General features: G+C 41.2%; 3 protein-coding genes across 4 annotated transcripts in view; 2 read left to right on the top strand and 1 right to left on the bottom strand.

Moving 5' to 3' along the window:
* The first annotated feature begins 84 nt into the window (after positions 1-84).
* On the top strand, positions 85-8,328 carry LOC109480536 (targeting protein for Xklp2 homolog). Its single transcript, XM_019782756.1, is given in 16 exon segments — positions 85-310; positions 1,110-1,333; positions 1,599-1,820; positions 2,126-2,355; positions 2,598-2,706; positions 3,086-3,151; positions 3,153-3,272; positions 3,890-4,082; positions 4,491-4,632; positions 4,994-5,123; positions 5,450-5,542; positions 5,730-5,828; positions 6,243-6,419; positions 6,796-6,951; positions 7,354-7,468; positions 7,927-8,328. Coding segments are annotated over 16 exon segments (2,475 nt in total). The 5' UTR covers positions 85-204; the 3' UTR covers positions 8,220-8,328.
* A 1,735-nt stretch (positions 8,329-10,063) lies between these two features.
* Positions 10,064-12,924, bottom strand: LOC109480538 (nuclear envelope phosphatase-regulatory subunit 1-like). 2 transcript variants are annotated; one of them, XM_019782759.1, is made up of 6 exons: positions 12,819-12,924; positions 12,539-12,610; positions 12,133-12,206; positions 11,091-11,185; positions 10,737-10,791; positions 10,064-10,349 (listed from the first exon to the last, which is right to left on the bottom strand). In XM_019782759.1, the coding sequence occupies exons 1-6, from the start codon at positions 12,865-12,867 to the stop codon at positions 10,308-10,310; spliced, it is 387 nt and encodes a 128-aa protein (XP_019638318.1). In that variant the 5' UTR covers positions 12,868-12,924; the 3' UTR covers positions 10,064-10,307. The 2 variants fall into 2 exon arrangements, with proteins under 2 accessions (XP_019638318.1, XP_019638317.1); XM_019782758.1 differs by having other exon boundaries at positions 10,076-10,349; positions 11,091-11,200.
* Positions 12,925-13,072: 148 nt separating this feature from the next.
* LOC109480539 (nuclear receptor coactivator 5-like) overlaps positions 13,073-20,187 on the top strand; it is a 19,947-nt gene continuing 12,832 nt past the window's right edge. The window contains exons 1-5 of the mRNA XM_019782760.1: positions 13,073-13,137; positions 14,465-14,692; positions 16,514-16,621; positions 17,829-17,976; positions 19,079-19,210. Coding sequence (XP_019638319.1) covers positions 13,077-13,137; positions 14,465-14,692; positions 16,514-16,621; positions 17,829-17,976; positions 19,079-19,210 — 677 coding nt within the window. The 5' untranslated portion in view covers positions 13,073-13,076. The remainder of the gene's footprint in view (positions 13,138-14,464; positions 14,693-16,513; positions 16,622-17,828; positions 17,977-19,078; positions 19,211-20,187) is intronic.

Below are 20,187 nucleotides of genomic sequence, written 5' to 3'. Positions count from 1 at the left end.
CCGCCAGTGCGTTATCGCATTGACCAATCACCGCGCAGCCTCGTTTTGACCGCGGCTTCTGATTGGACAGATTCTGCGCGAGGCAGGCTTGAATACTAGAGACGCCATTTTGGTGTGGTCAGTTAGACGCTGAAATTTTCTCTCAAGTTTTGCGAAGCTAGGCGCTGAAATTCTTGCCAGATTTTCGTACAACAGGATAGCGCAATGAGCCAGGACGTGGAAGGAGCTACGAAATGGGATTTTAACTGCCCACAGTTTGTAGATTTCTCCGAGCCGCAGACGTTGGACGACAACGCAGACGAGTGGTTTGGTGAGTAGCTCGGGGCTGTTGTTGCAAATTGTTGACTGTTTTACATGGACATAAATCGATAAAAACACTGTTTTCTGTGCATAAAGCGAACAATTGTCCACAAAGGATTAAGTTAAGTACTGCTTTTGTGTAGAAAACGATGCATTTTGAAGCCACAGAGCCCTGAAATCGGGTACTACAACAAGACTCTCCCTACACAAAAATGGCGGAAACATAATTTGAACTCTAGTTTTTGCACTCCACTTTGTTGCCCATTTTTCAGAGAATCAGACCAAATATTTCTATCTAGAAAGTTACCCCTGATGTGGATTGTAGATATTTATATCCCCAAATTATGTAGTATTTGTTGCATAGCTTCGTAAAACGGTCTTCCCGCTTCCCATGTTAAAAAAAAACTACCACAGCGTGCCACTGTGTGATGCAAATTACTGCATGTTTTCACACGTTTGTAAACCGCCAGTTACTGAGTTAGCTGCAAGCATGAGATGTGTGGACCAGGTTTAGCATATAATTCTGATGGAAAATCAAGTGTTTTAGTTTTAAGATTTCAGATTTTCCATCCTTCATTAGTAAATACACAAGTAACAGAAGAGTTTGCAAAATTGTGAAGAGACTAGATTATAATATTTATGAAAATATGAAATTGAAAGTTCCCAAGTTGTCTTTTTTTATTGTCTGACAGAAGTTTGATCAGTTCAGAATTGTTACTTGTAATCTCACATATTTTTGCTCCACTGGCACTGTACATAATTTGGCAGGTACCCCAGAATCCAAACTAATGCTGTTTTTTCTTCTCCAGACTATGACCATGAGAATGATGAAGGCATCCCCCTGGACTCTCCACCGTCTCCCCCAGAAGTTAAAGTTGAGAAGAAAGAAGAACCTTTCCCCATAACCACGGGAACAGAAACCCTACAGAAGATGCAGGAGACGGCCCTGTCTGCTACTGCCTTCCCTGTGGTGAAAGTCGCTCCTTATGTGGAGAAAGAAGAGAAGAAAGACCAACCAGAGTTCCCAGTCAAGGTTTGACTCACTTTCTAAGTTGTCTTTGTGTTATTAAGAACAGAATGATCCTACTACTAGTGATAGTTTGAGTGACTATGAGTGAGTGCAAGAAACTTACGTCACAATAAATGAATTCGCTATCTTCCTATATCTTAGAGGTTCAAAAATATGATTTTGAATCCCAAGTGAATTTCTGTGTGAATGATGATCCACAACATAGTTATTCTTCAAGTCTACATTCAGTCACTTGTTTCTAAATTTACCCCCTTTTTGGTCAAACCAGGAGGAGGCTGTCCCAGAGAAGGTGGACCCAACAGTGGAGGAGACAGAAACGGAGCAGACAGAGCCACCCGTGGAGGTTGTGGTCATGCAGCCTGAGGAAACCCCCATGCAGTTCACCGCAGTCACAGAGGCACCGGTCGATGCAGCAAAGAAACGGCAAAGAAAGGCAAAGACGGAGGCCTCACGAGTGCGGAGATCAGTCCGGAGGAAGAGTTTTGTGAAGGTACGAGGGCCAAGGAATTTATTATCAGTTCAATCTACACCTCAATTTTGCTGGTACACATATATAAAGGTGTTCACAGGGCTCTCCCCAAGCAATGCACCCCCCCCTAAAAAATGTTCAAATTTAGAGTTTTCTCTTAGTATCTCAGCAGAAATTCACTGCTTTTTTATTAACCGATTAGGGGGCGCCTCTCCCCTAAGAATCGCTGAAAAGACCCGGAGGTCAGATGACAGCTTGTCATAAAAGTTCTTTTGTTGTTCATTCTCGTTTTTTAACCATTACTGTTAACACGTATGTCATTCTAGGAGGTGCCAAAGGAGCTTCCCGTAGAACCAGCAAACAAGAAACAGAAGACTGCTGCCAACGAAAGACGGTCTGCCCCGACAGCCGCAGCTCCGAGACCACGGCGACCATCCGGAAAAACACGTCGTTCAGCCGACACCTCCGCAGAGCCTCCAGTGAAGAAAGCCAAGTCCTCGACAGACCCAAAAACGCGGATCAAACTCACCATGCCGAAAACTCCAGAATGCGCAAAGTGAGTTTTCACACACATTTATGTCAACTGTTTTTCATTGTACACAAGTGATATTTTATAGTTGTAGAGTTGAAGCTTTGTTCAAACACAAGAAAGGGACTCGCAGGAATTTTCAGTCAAACAGTGATGTTTCTTTATACTGTTTTAGTATAGTTTTAAGCTTTGTTCTAACTTTCCACCAAGGGACTGTGAGGGTTGCAAAGCAGAACGGATATAGAGTTGAAGTGTTCCATGTTTTTCAGACGTTCCTACAAGCGTCCAGGCGTGGTCAAGAAGACTTCAGAGGATCTTGAGTTAGAGAGGATTGAGCAGATGAGGGAAGAGGCTCGGCGTCAGCACCAGATATCAGAGGTAAATATCATTAGAGAACAACCCTCTGGTCAACATATAACTTGAACATTAATCTTTTCTCTTCAGATTGTTAACATTTATGAAGAAGCAAGGCTAGTTAAGGTAGAAGATCTCTAAACTTGCAAGATCTTGTCTCCAAAACACAGAGCCCATAGCATGGGCTTGAATTGCTCTTTCACATGATTCACTCTACAAGATATCCAGTAACACAGGATGCCTTTGCAATGTGAAAGAACATGTTCTGTATTCCATTTTGTTACTGCTTTTGTTTCAACTATGAATTCAAAGGTACTGCTAATTATATTATTCTCCATGGTACAAAGTTTAAGCACGGAAATTTAGAACAACCAGTGGCTAAGATTGTGCCTTTTTCCTCCAGGAATCTCATAAGCAGACCCAGGCCTCGGCTGGCTACCACGCCACCCGTGCGACCGTCCCGCTGACCAAAGCCCCACGCCTTCCACTTCCACACGGACGAACGCGTCAAAGACCACACCATGGAGACCAGGCAGGACTCCAAGAACAAACGATTCGAAGAGAGTCTGCGAACACACCCGCCCTCCCCAGTGAGTGGTACTGGTAGTAAAACACAGGTGGTCCAGCTTAGCTTGCTTAGATGTTGTCGTTCCCTGACAGTGTCCAAACTATCCTTCCACCCTGTTCTTTCTTATTTGGTTACTGTAATCTAAATATGGTATAAACTCTTACTTACTAACTGCCCCAATGCCAGTGGACCCCGGCATGTAGGGCAGCAACAAAGGTTCTCCAGTTCCCTCTGTCCTGGGCTGTTGTCTGGATGCTAACCCAAGTGTGGCTGAAGCTCTAGTCTAAGATCACTTGGCGCAGGACAGTTGAGAAAGAACTAAAGAGCTTCATATAAACTCTTGGTACATGTATAACTTGTCTATGTGTAAGGGAAACAGAAAACTGTACTATTCACAACTCTCCCCCTAAAAGTGCTGTTAATGTGTTTTGTTTCACTTGCCTGCAAATGTTTTCAAAATTTGCGTGGTAGATTTTGTTACTGCACTCTTGTAAATCTTTTTAAGACAGCCATTAGTTAGCCTGTTATGATATGTTTTGTAACTTCTGTGGTATGTACCAGGATAAATTAATTCCAACGCAGCATGACCGGCTTTTATCTAATCCTGTATGAACTTTTGTCCATTTTGTCTTGTTTCAGGCAAAATGTAACAAGGTGACGAAGCCGAAGCCTTTCAAGTTCACAAACGAGTCCAGGAAGAGGAAACTTCACGAAGTGGACAACTCAGGGTACAACAAGTGGCACTCTGTGTCCGAGCAGGTCATCAACTTCCACAAGAAAACACCCGACCGCTTCCGCCGTAAGGCTAAGATGGACCTCAACGCAACCAGGGGTTAGCTTTACTGCTTTTCTATTGTAGGGCTCAAAATACTCGTGGATAATATGCACCTTAGTGCAGGTAAAATTGGGGCTGTGCAGATATTTCTGATGTCTACCTGCACCAGTCAGTGTTCTGGATGTGGATATATGTGGGTTTTTATTTGCTGTTTTGATTGTAAACACATGTGAAGTAGCGTTTGAGCAGTGTTTAGTATGATCCATACATCTTAGTCATATTACGCAGGTAAAATTTGTCTGGCACAGGTAATTCTCAATGTTACCTGCACCAGTGCAGGTGTGCAGAAAAAGTTTTTCGAGCCCAGCATTGTTTCTTGCTTCTTTGACTTCACAAAAATCCACTATTGTGTGGTTTAGACCTATATTTCTTTGGAAACTGACAGTTTTCCTGTGAAACTTGCAGCAGGACCTGTTGTCGGTGACCACAAGATGAAGCTGACTCATCCCCAGAGTCCAAACTTCTCCAAGGCACGCGCCCGCAACCGCTCGGCTCACGTGAAGAGCGCCGCAGAGATCGAAGAGGAAGAGGTGGAAGAGATGAAGAAGTAAGGAATAATTTTCTCTTCCTGTTCATGGTTTATATGGAAGTTCATCTGTCTGTGGACTAAAGAACTCTCAAAGTTGAGGATTCACAAGAGTAATAGTAATTCACCTGAGTTTGATAGACACATTTAAAGGGTTCCTGTTCAATGATGGTAAAAATACTAAAATACAAAGGAGAGGGGTAAACTATTATTTGGTTACACTCTTCTTGAAAAGCAAAGGAATGCACACTTCACTTTTTTATGCATATGCTTGCCCAAACCTATCGATTCTAGTACTAGTTATTCTTGAATCTTTGTAGGAATCTCACAAGATGAATTCTCCACCATGTAATTGACGAATTTGTTTTATATCGTTTCCCAGGTACAAGTTCAAGGCCAGGGAGGTTGACCAGCGACTGTTCCAGCAGACAGGAGTCGGGGTGCCGAAGAAGCCACACAAACCTGTCACCCAGCCTATAGGCATGGACCTGGAGACAGACCGCAGGATACAGGTACTGGGCAGGGAGAATTCCAGTACAATTTCAGGGTAGCAAACCTGGAAATATTTTGATTTTAACTTCATCAAAATCAATGAACATAGCAGGAGTACAAGTACTCTTGAATTGCGTCGATGTTACATGTTACAAGAAGAAACACACCAATTACACACATACGGATACACGAATAGGACATGGAACGCACAAAAAAAACACTATGCCTGCATTTGACTATTGTACAGTTTGATGGTGTAATGGAGGAACCAATTATACCAATATTGTGGATGAGAAGATTTGACTGATATTGAAGATGTACTTATGAAGATATTTTCCATTCCTAGGAGAGACATGAGGAAGCAAAGTCCACTGAGAATGAAGAGAAATTTGAGTTCCACGCCAGGCCAGTTCCTGCCAAAATCCTGGAGGGACCAGTGGTGAGTAGCTCTGACTGGTTGTTTTTTCAGACACTTGTATGTCAGAGAAGCCAGGTTCTCACATTGCAATAGATATTTTGTTGTTTCTCTTGACATCTGACAAAATGTATGTTTTGTTCCCTGGGTTTATCTAAAACCTACAAATGTAGTTTTACATAATTTGTTGGCATGTTTGTTTGTTTCCCAGGGAGTAGCTGAGAAGAAGGTGGCCCCTCTCACCATCCCAGAGTCTCCAGCTTTCGCCCTGAAGAACAGAGTCCGCAGTGTCAAACCAGAGCTCGAACAGGTAAGGATGATTTTGTCCCAGTCAAGATCCTCATTTTAGGAGCATTATTTTGTCTACATGCACATATCCTGCACTGGTCTTACTGGGATTATATATACTTGTCGGTGTATGTGGATTTTTGATAACTCCACTGACTGTTACCACTATGAAGTCTGAGAGAAATAAAGACTATGGTTTCTGAACAGTTTTTCGTATGATCCATACCTCTTAAATTCTGAGTGGTGGAGGTAAAATTGTCTGGTGCAGATAACTTTCAATGTTACGTGTACCAGTGCAGATATGCAGGAAAAAGTATATTGAGCCCTGTACACAGAAAAGAGTATTTCTAGTCCTACAAACGTAATCAGGTTAAATTACTGCATCTCTTTTGCACTTTTATCTCATAAATAATGCTGAATTACGTTTCTTTCACAGGAGGAAGAAGAGAGAATCATCTATGCCCGTCCCATGCCTCACACGGGCGTCCCCTTCAAACCCAACCGGGAACACAAGGTGACCCAGCTGGCTCCCTTCTCCTTCCAGGACAGGGTGGAGGAACAGCTGGTCAAGAAGGAGGAGAAGATTCAGCAGATCATCCAGGAGGAGGCCAAGGTAAGGAACTTCAATGGAAAGTTGAAGTACATTGTGCTTGCCAACATATGCCATAGAATTGCTATGTATGTCTCGGAAGACGAGTGAGTGAGTTATTGCCGTCAGTTAGAATGCCAAACTTCATTTAAAGCGCAAGTTGTCAGTGATAAAAATTTACCAATAGCTTTATGGCTTATCGCCCTGGGGAATCATTCAACAAATAGTCAAACCTTTACAAGACCATCTCTGCATAGGGACTACTGATCATTCTGGCCACTTTTTGGCCACCTGTCTACTGTAGTCCCCTGAGTGCTGCAATCACAAGTTGTTGGATAAAGTACTGATACTATAGTGGCTAAGCCTCATCTTATCTGTTGTTGGATGTTTTTCCCACCAGGTTGCCAGCTCGTTCCGAGCTCAGAACTTGCCTGTGACGCTCCACGAGCCCGGAAACCTTCCCGACGTTCCCAAGAAGGCGCCCACGAACCCTGAACCTTTCCAACTGAGCTGTGACGACAAGGGCGCCAAGAAGGCTGCAGAGTGGAGCAAGAAGGTGATTAAACTTATCACTTTTATGTGAAGAGTCACAGTGTTAGTTACTTCTTTTTCCTGGATTATTGGCTTGCAAGTTAACTGTATTGTCTGTAAAATATATTAAAGGTATGATAGTAGATCACATTGTTTTGTTATCGCCTTTGTAGTATGGACTCAACATCGTGAGAATTCAATGGGCAAGATTAACTGAAGATTCAAGCTTTTCAGAGATAAATACATTAATGTATTTATGATACGAATAGGCAGTTGTTATGAAAGGGACCTTATATCTTCTGCCAGCTGAGGTAGTCCTTTTGGCACCCGGTTTATGCCAATCTTTCATGGGTAGTATGGAGATATTTAAATGAAGGTACTGGTTGTTGTTTATTGTTTATTTATTTGTTGTGTTGTTTATAACCAGATGGAAGAAGAGCTGAAGCAGCAGAGAGAGCAGGCCAGCAGCTTCAAACACAGATCAGCTGATGTCCTGTACAAGGAACCTTTCATCCCACAGAAGGCCACCAAGCCACTCACAGGTTAGTTCTGATGCTCTAATAGAGGCCTTTGTGTGGAATCTCTCAAGATCTTGCTTCAGACATTGCGTGATATTACTTTCCTTGTATCCTTGTCTTCTTTTTAAGCACAGGATTACTCAAAGGAATTTTCTTTTGTTTTTCCAATTGCTCCTAGCCTAATTAGGAAGTGATAAAGTTAGGCCCCATCTCAGCTACCTTTCAAAATGCAGTGCTTTGAATATCTCCTGTGAAGATTATAGTTTAAAATAATATGAGAATCCTAGTAAGTGTACTATACAGCATGGCACAACACTGATACTCTACAGTCAGTTAAATTGAAACAGGTATATTGTTCCTGCCCTACTGAAGTGCAATTGTGACTCAAGAGTTGTCAAATTGTAGCTTTCCTTTTGCATTAGCATCTGTAAGTCTGTATTTTCCCTTCAAAACCTGAACATTTCATGCTGATATCCCTGCAGATGTGAGTGAGTTTGACCTGAACACGGTGCGCCGTGCGGAGCAGCGGCAGGAGTTTGAGATGCAGAAGAAGATGAAGGAGGAGGAGATGGAGGCTCAGCGCCAGCAGCAGGAGGCCGAGCGGAGGGAGCAGGAGCAGATCGAGATCGCCAGACTCCGCAAGGAGCTCGTCCACAAGGCCAACCCCATCCGCCACGGCCGCCCGCTCGACATCCAGCCCAGCAACAAGCCGCTCACCAACCCACAGACGCCAAACTTCTCCGACAGGAGAAGGAAGACCAGCGTGCGGTTGTAGTACTGACTGAGGTTGTAGTAGTAGTGACTGGATCAATTTTTTTTGCTCTGCTGTTTATCTGTACAGTTTGTGTTCTTCAAGTTATAGCCTGGTTACCAGTACTATTATAGGTCACAAGTCCCACATCCTCTCCGCAATGTAGGACTCCGGAGCTGTAATAGGTCTGGTAACCAGGCTATCAAGTTATGCAGAGGGATTTTTTTTAAACCTCCCTAGAGCCTTGCCCTGTAGCGGCTTTATCAGTAGGGAGTATAGATAAGTTTTTTTTTTTGCAATCTTGAAATTTTAGTAACACTCACTAGTCACTATGATTGATTTTTATGTATTTTTTAAACTCAAGTATTTTTAGGAAAGTCTTTGTAGGAATGAAATAAATAAGGAAATAAATGATAAGGGTTTGTTTTTGTTTTTCTACACTGTCCAATTTCTTCCTGTGAATTTTAAGTGTCCCGTGTATGTAGATTATTCGTACTATAGGGTGGTAACATTTCTTGACTTTGCTGTCCACTATGTAGAATTTGAAATGTGAAGAGATTGCTTCATAGAATCTTAGGTAAGAACTGTTTCAAGGCCCAGACCTTTGTTTATACCGTACTGTTGTTTCCCTTGTTAATAAAGTTGAGTATAATACAAATGTAGTATTACAAATATACTGTGTCTGACTCAGTGCTTTCCTGTAAGTTTATTACATGTTGAAGTACTAGTACTATATACATAGATGGATGGATTGAGAGGGCATACCCACACTTTACACGCTGTCACTACAACTCTGGTGCAAAAAGTATAGTAGATTTGATTCAATTATTTGATCAAACTGAAGTAACCACTTATTGACACATGCCAAGGGGAAGGTTGAATGGGATAAATACTTCATAAAGTTAATAACCACACAACACTGAGGGGATAGTATTATAACCATTTAATTTTGTACATTTGCAGCCTTTCTTTCATTATTTTTCCTACTTTGTTTTAAGTACAACAGACTGCCAAAAGACACTGTGATGTTCAAGGTACGGGTTACGCTCTTAGTAATGACTAAAGTACATTATATACACTGTACAAAACAAAACAAGCCTTTCCAATGCTTGAGTATAATATGCAGACAAGACTTAGCACTTTGAGTAATGAGTACATCAACTTCAATTTACATTTGTGAAGTATTATACATGTTTCAAAAACATGCAATCACATCGCTTAGTATTTTCACATTCATCTAACATTTAGGTTAGCTTAGATGAGACAAAAATTAAAACATTCGTAATTGCAAAGTTGGAAGGAAAACACTTTGAATTCATACAGTAAGTTGGTGATGAAATAATGCTCATTCAAATCAGCAAGGAATCAAAGTACAGAACTCAGGTTCTACCAGAAGAGAAGGAGTCAAGTTTTCAGCTGTGCAACTTCAGAATCCCAGAGATGGAATGATCTGGTTTCTGTACATGACTACGGCTTGTTTTATTGACTGTGGACATGTGACTTGAGTACCCAGTCAAAACATAATGTGCTGCACTAAATCCGTGGTAGTAGAAATGTACTTAGTATTGCCAAGCTTTTTACAAATTAAAAAAAAAAAAAGTCACATTTCATGATCTGGCCTCCATTGACAAGCCAAACTTTCCTGTACAAGTATCACACTTTCCCTTTCAAATTTCCAGATACTATTTATCGTATTTACCTCGTATCCAGTGTGCTACTCTGATCACCTTTCTGCTGAATAGTACCCATATGTCATTAACATGTCAGGGATGAGAGATCGTTGACAAGCAGTGTTCCTGGGATCAAACTTATGAATCTGATTGCCTCTTTGATCTGTGCAATACAGAGGATCACACAACTTGGAGCCCATCTGAGCTCTTGCCTATATTGTAAGTGCGTATTCAAATCAAATGGAAAACAACCTTCCCTTAATGACAGCAAGAATATTTGGCAAACCAGAGCTAGATTGATACAGGGCTTCTGTATTTTACTCCGGTGGGCCCCATACAGGGCTTGTGTATATTACTCGGGTGGACCCCATATGTCTGAGCCTCTCCTGACCCACAGCACCTTCCCCCTGGCCCGTATGTGTGTCTCACCGGCAGGTAACTGTCATGTGTTGGCAGGACGCGGCTTCAGAATCAGCTTACCGGTCTGGAACATCAAAAAACATGCGGTAAACATGTGATTACATCAGTTACACCACTGACAATGGGCAGTGGCTACTGGCAATCTCCAAGCAGATGCTGGTGTAGAAAGTTTTCTGACAAGCTGGCTGTTTTACTTGGAGATAAGATACTGTCCAAAACTTGGCAGAAAGCTCTAGTTTTTTTATACAGTACAGTAGTAGTGTGTATTGGTATTGGTAAATATATGTGTACTAGTAAATACATGTACTAAGTGTAATGTATCTGAATGTTTGACATTCAACAACAAATCAAGAAGGAGTTGCTACTGATCAAACTATATGATATATCTGCACATGCTAAAAAAATTCATGACATAGAAATTCCATGTTTATGTTCAATGCAGCACACTTACATCATCACATGACATATTGTAGTCAGCTAGAACTGTTCGACATCTTTGTGCTATTCTGGGAAAAAGGGTCAAGGTCAATATTGCAATCTTAACACTAATTTCTAACATTTTTATTACACTTCTTTTCTTGTTAGCTGTGCCTGACTTTCCTATTACATTTATGTAGAATATGTTAATGACAGCTATATTTTTTAAAGCAATTAACCCTGAATGCTGTTCTGTAGTCACGTTATGCGTGTGTTGCAGTACACATTCTGTTGTTTTTAAGAATGGAATCTAGAAACAGCAGATTAGCTTTATTGCAGTACATGTGCAGTACATTGTGTGGTATCCAATCAAACATCAAGAGGATACATGGATGGAGCAACGACTCTCTTGTGTATCCCTGCCAGGAACAGGCCGACCAGCACCACGCAACTCAGGGTGAAGAACGGATGGTTCCACAGAGACTGCAGGAAAGACACCTACATGACATGATAATAACATCAAGGCACAAGACTCAATCATCAGGGATGGATATACTCACCTGCTACCTTAGCATACTAGTAGTTCTCACCAGGCTGTTTGTGTGATTTGGACCCCCTATGCTGTGATTTAGCTGTTTCAGCCAGCGTAGGGGGGGGAGGAGTTCAGAATGAAGCTATAGCAAAGGGAAAACAAAAACTGTCCCTCAATAAGCAAGAAACAGTGCCTCAGGGGGTTATGAGTTACAAAATTTTGTGGGGAAAACATCATACCCCCTGCTGTGGTCATGTTTTGGGGATTCAATGCACGACTTGCGCTGCAAAAGTTGCCCTTCTGTACCTGACCCCTACGCTGTGAAAAAATCCTGGTGAGAACCCTGCTTAGCCAGGGTGCCATCCTAGCTAGTGATATTAGGGAGCGAGCAGAAACTACGGAGGATGGCACCCAGGCTACTGCTACCTACCCTCTACCAGGCTTCGGGAGGCGGCTGGAAAGAGTACAAAATCGGCCAAATAGAGAGATAAGATGGGGAGTTGGTCTGCTGAAGAGAACAGTTTGCTGCTCGGGAGCGATTTCTACTCTTCCCAGCCGCCTCCCGAAGCCTGGTGGAGGCTAACTGCTGCTACCTGCCATACAGTGATACTCAGGGAAAAATTTAGTCTTGGACTCTTGGTGATATGAATCTCAATATAGGTATGAATAATCACACAAAAGTATCTGAGAAACCATGCTTCAATTACCGCATGCATGCTTCTTTACATGCAAACATGCACTAATAATATAAAAATATTTTATTAATAACATAGTATGTTTAGCAGAATAATCTAAACCAGGATAGTGAGTGATAGTATGTTTATATACAAATACTAAATATCATTTAGATGTGACCGACCATTCCAGCTGTAGGGGAGTTGAGGGTTTGAATAGTTACCTGAGAAGTCCGTGGGTCCAGGAGCCAGCCCCAGGCACCCGTAGCCGTACACACAGACACCACAATCAGGATAACTGACAAAGTCAGAGAGGAACAAATTATGACTAGCCTGGGCGCACAGCACAATGCACTAGGCTCCAAGTTAACTAGTATTGAAGATTCAAATATACAGCTGGGAGGTCTTAACCAATCATAGCAGTGGTGTAAAATTGCTTCCTGCTGCTCTATTGGTAAGCTGAGCGTTGAAGTGACAAGTCTATCTGATCACACCAGAACCCTGCACACTGGATGATTTTGAGCCCAGTGAGCTCACAACTTTCTATAAGTCTTTTTAACCCCGCTACAAAATGCAAAATACTTTGATTGAGGCTTCCTAGAAGTTTGAAGTTGTTGTAGGTATACTCACTTCTACATCTTCCAGTGGATGGACCCAGAGATGCAACATACTCCATCAACCTTCTCTCGAACGCTTTCAGGTCTGAAAATTTATTGACAACCAGTGATGATAAATTTCTGACTGACTTCATATAGCTGCAGGTACCAGCTGCTTTAGGCCCAAAAAATCGGGTTTACCTAACAAAATGAAAGTCAGAGAAAACTGCAGATTTGACAGACTTCGAGTTGGCAATCCAATGCAAAACTCTCCATTGGAAAACAAAGCCTACGTGTCTCTTGGAAAGAAATACCTTCAGTTTGTTCCAGGGAATTCAGTGGATATGCCTGAGGTCCGGCCATCTTGCTTCCTGTTTTGGGGTCACGGAGGTCAATTTTCTCTCATTAACATATTGATCTGTAACGGCCTTGACGATTGGTTTGATTTCCCGCGGAATGTATATGTGCACCAATCAGAGATAGCGTATTAGAGGAGTTGGGTTCGTTTGTCCCACAATACCCTTCGAGTACAAGCGTGGCTCGTCCGCTCCGATTTTGCCGGTGAGTTTGGTATGCTTTTGAGACATTTCTGCCAAGAAAGATATTTTATTCCACGAAAAAAGCAACCCAGAGGTACCAGAACGCTGCTAGGCTGATTTTTCCGGGTGTCTGGAGTTTCTAGGCGTGTTTATTTTGCACAGAAATATTGTACCGAGCGGGACAAAGAACCTTTTTTGCCTTGGAATACTTGAGTCAAGATGGCTGCCCAAGTTTGGGTCACGGCCGAAAATTTTTGTTGATGTTTGACACTCGTTTCGCTCAGGAAAGGAGGATTTTGTTTCAACAGACGGCTATTTTGGAGACATTTTGGACGACGCAGATTTTTTAATGTTCTGGGCGCTGCACGTTTTTTTATGTACGATGCGATTTGACAACCTTTGACAACATGTGAACCTTGCTTTCTGTTTCCAATTTTTTTAGACCCCAGCTCGAACTTTTCCATAAATTTTGGGTCGTGTGGTTTTTCTGAAAATGATACCTACGTCCTGAGAGCCTCTGGGAGTGTGTGTTTGTCCTTTTGTCTGTATACAGTGTGTACTAAACTTCTCATGTCTCTGTGCAGCAGAAATATTCTAGTTTTGTTTAGTAGGTGGTTGTGGGGATAATTTGGTCCAAATACTAGACTAGTAGTAGATATGATGAACATAGATATGATGAAATTTGTTACAGGTATAGTGAACATACTAGGAATGAATTTCAACTGCGGGGCTTAAAGTGCCAAGTTGAAAATTTGTGGATTGCAGTAAAAGTAACATACACTTTTCCATGACAAAGAAGAAATTCATGTACAAATGTACTACTATCACAAAAAAAAGTTAAAGCAAAGTTGCAGCAAATTTATGTAATGATAATGCCTTGGTCATAATTTCTGAAGAATTGTTGTTTGAAATTCTTGTCATTGTCTCCAGTAAAATGTACTTGTAGAGTCTCAATTCACATCATGTTTTTGTTATGTTAATCAATTCTATGTACCAGATGTATGATCATGATAATCTTCTGGGCCGTTCTCACTCTCAGACAAAGAAGGTTGTGATAAACTGCACAGGTACTGAAGAAAGGTTTCCAAATTTAGCTTGGGCAAGTCTTTGTTTCCGTATTTGCATAGAAGATATGACTACTAGTAATTTCAAGAAAAGTTATCAAAAGTCTGTAGGAAGCTAGTGGTGTATTGCGCTGCTTGTTTTTCTAGTGTCTGCTCAGCGTTCACTGCCTTTTGGAGTTGGCACAAGCTGGTAGATTCTGGCCGTTAATTTGTGTAGATTTTGGCGGTTACTTTGTTTAGACTAGAGAATTTGACTGTCTGCTGCACAGGGTTGGGAAGTTGTTAGAGTTTGGGAAGATCTCCTCTAGATCTCTCCACCCTTTTCCAACCCCCTAAGGAGTGGTCTCTCTTGTGCAGAATTTTGTGCTTTTCGAGCCCGAGCCAAAATGAGCAAGGACGGTGCCAAACGAGAGGACTCCAAGGAGCGAGATCGGGATGACCGCGATCGGCGCCGGCCGATGGTCAGCAGTGACACGAACGACCCTAGGTCGATTAACGCCCGAGTGTTCATAGGTAACCTACCTACCGACAGGTTGACCAGACAAGAACTGGAAGGCCAGTTTTCCAAGTATGGACACATCACAGGTAAGTTTTGGCCTTGGTTTGTCGGTAGGTTTATAATCTGTAATTGTCCTTACAAAGTTTCTATGTCTTTTAACAACAACAGCTACAGAAGATAGGCCTTATGTAGTACAGTTTACAGACAATAGTAGGAGCTAAACAAAGTCAAAGGCTTTTAAAAGTGAAACGTTTGTATTGTTTTGTACCAAACAACATAAAAGTTTTTCATATTTTGAAAACACTCATTAAGTCATTTAATGCAATGCCAATAGACAAAATTATATCGTTTGATATTTCATCCTTGCAATTTTACTTTCTTTTACAATGATTTAATAATATTGTAATTTGCTTGCTTACAAATAAAATGCGCATAACGCCTTGATTCTTCTTGAGAATGTTTTGTGATCATGGAATCAAAGATTTTCCCTTTCCCTGGCTCACTCTCTCTCAGACAGAGGCAAATCATTTACTTTAGTACTTTTTTTAGTAGTACTGTCTTTACTGTAATGTTTTTCCTATAGGTTTTAAAAAGAAATGTGCAATAAACAACTCACCCAATTGTTATACAATCCAATTTGCTATTCACTGGTTTTACATAGCATATTAGCTAACCTTTTTAAGTGCGTACATTGTCTTGAGCCGAGGTAAGATTTTGCTCCTTCATCTTCTAAGTTAAAGACATTTTAGACTGTGTTTTCCCACTCTTGCGCTGCAAGATTTTAAAGTCAAGTCATGCGTCCCTGAAAATTTGATTTCAGTCCCTGTTTTGATTCGTACATTTCACATTTTTGCCTTGCTGCGCTCCACACATCTCGCGTCAACATCTCAGTAATAAAACTTCAGTGATCTGGCACCTCTGGCTTGACTTTGAATGCATATTATGTACAAATCATCTTCTGTAACATTGTAGTGTTTGTAATGGTATTAAAATTGCATACTGGAATAGTGCTGCATACCTAAACCCAATTTTAGGTTCAGGTCCGGATTCAAGCCCATAGGTTTAGGTTCAGCTCCGGACTTGTAAGTCCGGACCTAAACCCATGGCATATACAAAATTGCATGTTGGCAACCTTGCAATGTTGTCTGGGTGAAACATTGGCCAAATAACATGGAGGCCGACACTTGACGATGCCCAATGGCAATGTTTTCTCCATTTTGCAGCAAAGATTTTGCAATCTACGGAAGGCTTTAGGTGGTTTGGAAAGAAAAGGTGTATGTGAAACAGTCTTTTATGGTAATAAGTCCGGACTCGGTTCTTGATTTTTAGGTTTTTTTGGACTTGAACCTAAACATTCCAAGTCCGGTGAACTGGTATGCATCACTATACTGGAATAATGATAACTTTAACGTTTCAAACACATTTCCTGTTGTGTACATATGGTAGTAATATTTGGAATGACAGGTATGTGCAGCTATCTTATCATAGTCTGTCACCCTCTTGACTTTATCCCATAGATAAATACTAGTAACTTTATGTCCTTAGGGTGATCTCAGGTCACAAGATAGCATTTTCCTTTAATCAAATAAATGTTTTATATTGTCTGAACTTAAGGGATATTTGTACTTAAACAGTATCAATGGGAAAGCAAAAAATTAACTTCATTTTTTTTTCCGAAAATTTATTAGTGCCTGGCTCACTTGTGTCGTCTGTGTGAGCCATTTTCTGTTTGAGTGAAGGGTTATGTAATAAGGTTTTCAGGGACCATAAGAAATTTTGGTTTTCCTTTTAAAAGGCTATAAATTTAAACTTATGAGGTAACCCCAAATGCTGCATTGTTCTGCAATGTTGTTTGCTCAGTGATATTTCACAGTTGTCCTGACTGTTTATTTGTGCCCATGTTACAGCATGTTCCCTCCACAAAGGCTTTGGGTTTGTCCAGTTTGCTGAGGAACAAGATGCCAGGGAATCAGTCAAGGGAGAGGCGGGAAAGACTATAAAAGGCTTCAAAGTTGGTGAGTATGATAATGTACTGTAGTACCTTATATATACCTCACATTTTCAAGTAAGGCCATGTTGATTTGATTATATGGATGACATCCGCGCGCGCATGAATTTTCGGCCGTTTCCAAAAAAAAAAAAGTTTTCAACCATACTGTAAATCGCGCAAAACAGTTGCTAAATGAGCAAAAATATACCATAAGTTGCAAGGAAAACATTTAGAAATGATACCAATGTCGTAGAATGCCAAAATCAAAGGAAAAAAGACAAAAATGTAAAGAAATGAATTCGAAGAGTAGATTATTCGTCATAACATATTCTGTGCCATTTGTTCAACCTTCGTGACCACGTAGATTTCATAGTGAAAGCAACTTCTTTTTTGCAAAACTCTTTTTTTATTCGCACGCGCGCATCAGTTTTGAGGTTCCCAGAGGATGTCATCCATATAATCAAATCAACATGGCCTAACTAACAGAGGTCTAACTCACATGTTGAGGTAGACCTCTCAACATAACATCATACAGATTTAAGGCACTGAGATGTAGCAGAGTGGATAATCATCGTAAATAGATTTCTATATGTTGATTACTCTTCCCGAAATATCACCCAACTAGTATAATGATGATGATGCATGTAAATGAAATGCTATATTTTTTATTCAATCTGCACATATCATGTACTAAGCTGCTCCTTTTACTGTCAGGCCTTTCTTTGCAACTTGTTGGCTTTCAGCATTTGGCCAGAAAATCTCTATCAGATCTAAAACCTTACCGCTAAAAGAGTAAAACCAGAAAGATATCTTATTAATCTCTCTCTCTCTCTCTATATATATATATATATAGAGAGAGAGAGATAGATGGATGGATAGATAGATAGATAGATAGATAGATAGATAGATAGATAGATAGATAGATAGATAGATAGAGATACATAGATAGATAGATAGATAGATAGATAGATAGATAGATAGATAGATAGATAGATATAGATACATGGATAGATAGATATAGATACATATATACATACATATAATATATATATATATATATGTGTGTGTGTGTATATTATTAGTGTTATCTTACTTTGTTTGCATTTGCAATTAGCCCTCGGGCATGTATTTGCACTAAACTTTCTTGCCTTTGATGTACGACTGTAGTACCGTATTTACCCGGGATTCTCCATGTATTGATCAGTTGTAATTGCACCTGATGTTGCACACAGACATCAAGATGGCAGCAGAAGGTAGGAGGGAGCGGAGACCTCCCGGAGGAGGTGGCGGCGGGGACCGCGGAGGCCCGGATCGCGGCGGCCCGGAACGTGACAGGGATCGTAGACGGTCGCCACCCAAAGCCAGAGACCCCTATGGAAGGTGCCTGACTGTCCCTGTTAGCTACTCTTCAAGTAGAGGTGTGGGTTTTGGGGGTATTTTTAGCGTGTTTTTAGGGTTTTTTTATCGGGGTTTCTCTTTTGCACTAAATCTAAATTTTTTTTCCCACCAAACCCAACCTCTGCTGGCAGTCGAAAGCTTCAATGGGCTATAAACCTAATCACTTCAACACATTTCAGTCGTTCTGCAAGGAGGTGTGACCCAGACGCATGAATAGGCACAGTCAGCAGGAGGCGTGTGGCCCAATGAATGCCTTTCTGACTGGCTGGATGTGTGATGATCCACCACAGTAAAATAGATATCCCTAATGATAATTTGATGGTTCCCGGGGAGGGGCACTGTCACCCTTCTTGAGTAGGTTTGCCCCACCCCGGGGTGAGTGCCGGCAGAGGTTGGGTTTGGTGGGGGAAAAAAAATTAGTGCAAAAGAGAAACCCTGATAAAAAAGCCTAAAAACACGCTAAAAATTCCCCCAAAACCCACACCTCTGCTTGGAGAGTACCTGTTAGCCTGGTTACCAGACCTGTTATAGCTCCCAAGTCCGCAAATAGCAGAGAGGATGTAGGACTCAGGAGCTTCAGTAGGTTTGGTAGCCAGGCCAGTCCCTGTGTCTTATCACAAACTCATCTGACATTTAGCAAGAAAGTTCAGCTGAGTTGCTAATCTAGTAGCCTGGGTGCCAAAATATCTAAAAAAAATATGTATTGTGTGGGAGTGAGTATGGGAGCCCTAGCATACAAGTAGGATGGCACATAGGCTAGTAACTTACATTATGTAGCCATTAAACTTTTTTCCAAATGAAAAAAAAGTCGGACACCAAGCATACATTAGGACTCTATTCAGCTCTAATTTTTTTTTAGTTCTCTCAGTTTGACAATGGCCTTTAGTGGCATGTTTTCATCTTGGACATCGCAGGTTCAAACTTTGTACAGGTTGTGTCAAGTACATACTGCTTTCTCTGCTTAGCATGCAAGGCAGAGCCCTGATAATAACACACATGCATGGACAAAACTCCAAGGCAACAGCATGCTATCATTATAGGAGACCACTCTTTAGGAAGAGGTAACCTGTAGATCTAATTCCAGAGACCCATACGATCCCTACTACGACAGGGGGCCGCCAGGACGCCGCGACAGATCACCGCTTCGGGGGGACGACTACGACGAGCGTTATAGAGACTACTACCGTGGAAGGGACGGAGATCCACTGTTAGAAAGGTCAGTACAACTATCAGGAGAAATGTATTCTGCTTCTGTATCAGTATAGCCAGTATAACCGCCCTTGGTCGTAACACACCAGCTTCGCAGGCAAGCGGTGCGGCGGCAGCTAGCTATATCACACCGAACGATTTGTTACACTCAATCTTTGCACATTTAATTGCAGGAGTTGTTAAAAGCTTTCTAGTGATGATGCCCCAACTGTGCTTGGTGGCAACAAGTTCCAGTCTATGATAGTTCTGGGGAAATACAAGTTTTTGAATACTAGTACCTCAATTCTTGGTTGATAACTCTGATATTTGAAGGCATGACTGTTTCTTGTTCTTTTCTGGGCTGGCAACAGATAATTAGTGGTTGGTACATCCACCAGTTTATTAGTCATTTTAGTCTGTAAGTCTGACAAATGATTTTTCTTAACTATCAGACAGACACTACAGGATGTTGTCTGTCTGTACTTTTATATAAACATCAATTAAGGGGGAACAAAACCATGTCTGTCTGTACTTAGCTTTGTTAGATCTTTAGTTAGGTTGTAGAAGACCATACAAAAGTCTCTGTACTCTTTTGTTGTGTCAATAAAGAATCTCAATCTGTAAACATCATTTAAAGGGGAACAAGAACTGGGGAACAAAACCTGTCATTATAATTTATATCACACATGGTATGTCTAAAAAAAAAGTTAACATCTGTGTCCATGATATCACCAGGCTCCATAATATCGCCACCTTGAGAAACAGTGTGTTAAAGATATTTTTACTGTAACTGTTACATGCTTTTGGTATGAACTCCTTCACACATCAAATGTACATACCTAGGGTATGTTGCAGTAAAGATATCTTTTTAAGCACACTATTTCTCAAGGTGGCGATATTATGAACCCTGGTGATATCAGGGGTCTCCCCAGGAATTTTTTAGGGAGTGGTGCTGGAATTTTTTGGAGGGCACGTAGTGCCCGACGCTTCGCGAAGCGCGGCTGT

This window comes from Branchiostoma belcheri, unplaced genomic scaffold (assembly GCF_001625305.1).
Source record: "Branchiostoma belcheri isolate BF01 breed outbred unplaced genomic scaffold, Haploidv18h27 scaffold51, whole genome shotgun sequence".
Lineage (NCBI taxonomy): Eukaryota > Metazoa > Chordata > Leptocardii > Amphioxiformes > Branchiostomatidae > Branchiostoma > Branchiostoma belcheri.
The sequence above is the reverse complement of the archived record's forward strand: the minus strand, read 5'-3'. Positions and strand labels throughout refer to the sequence as shown.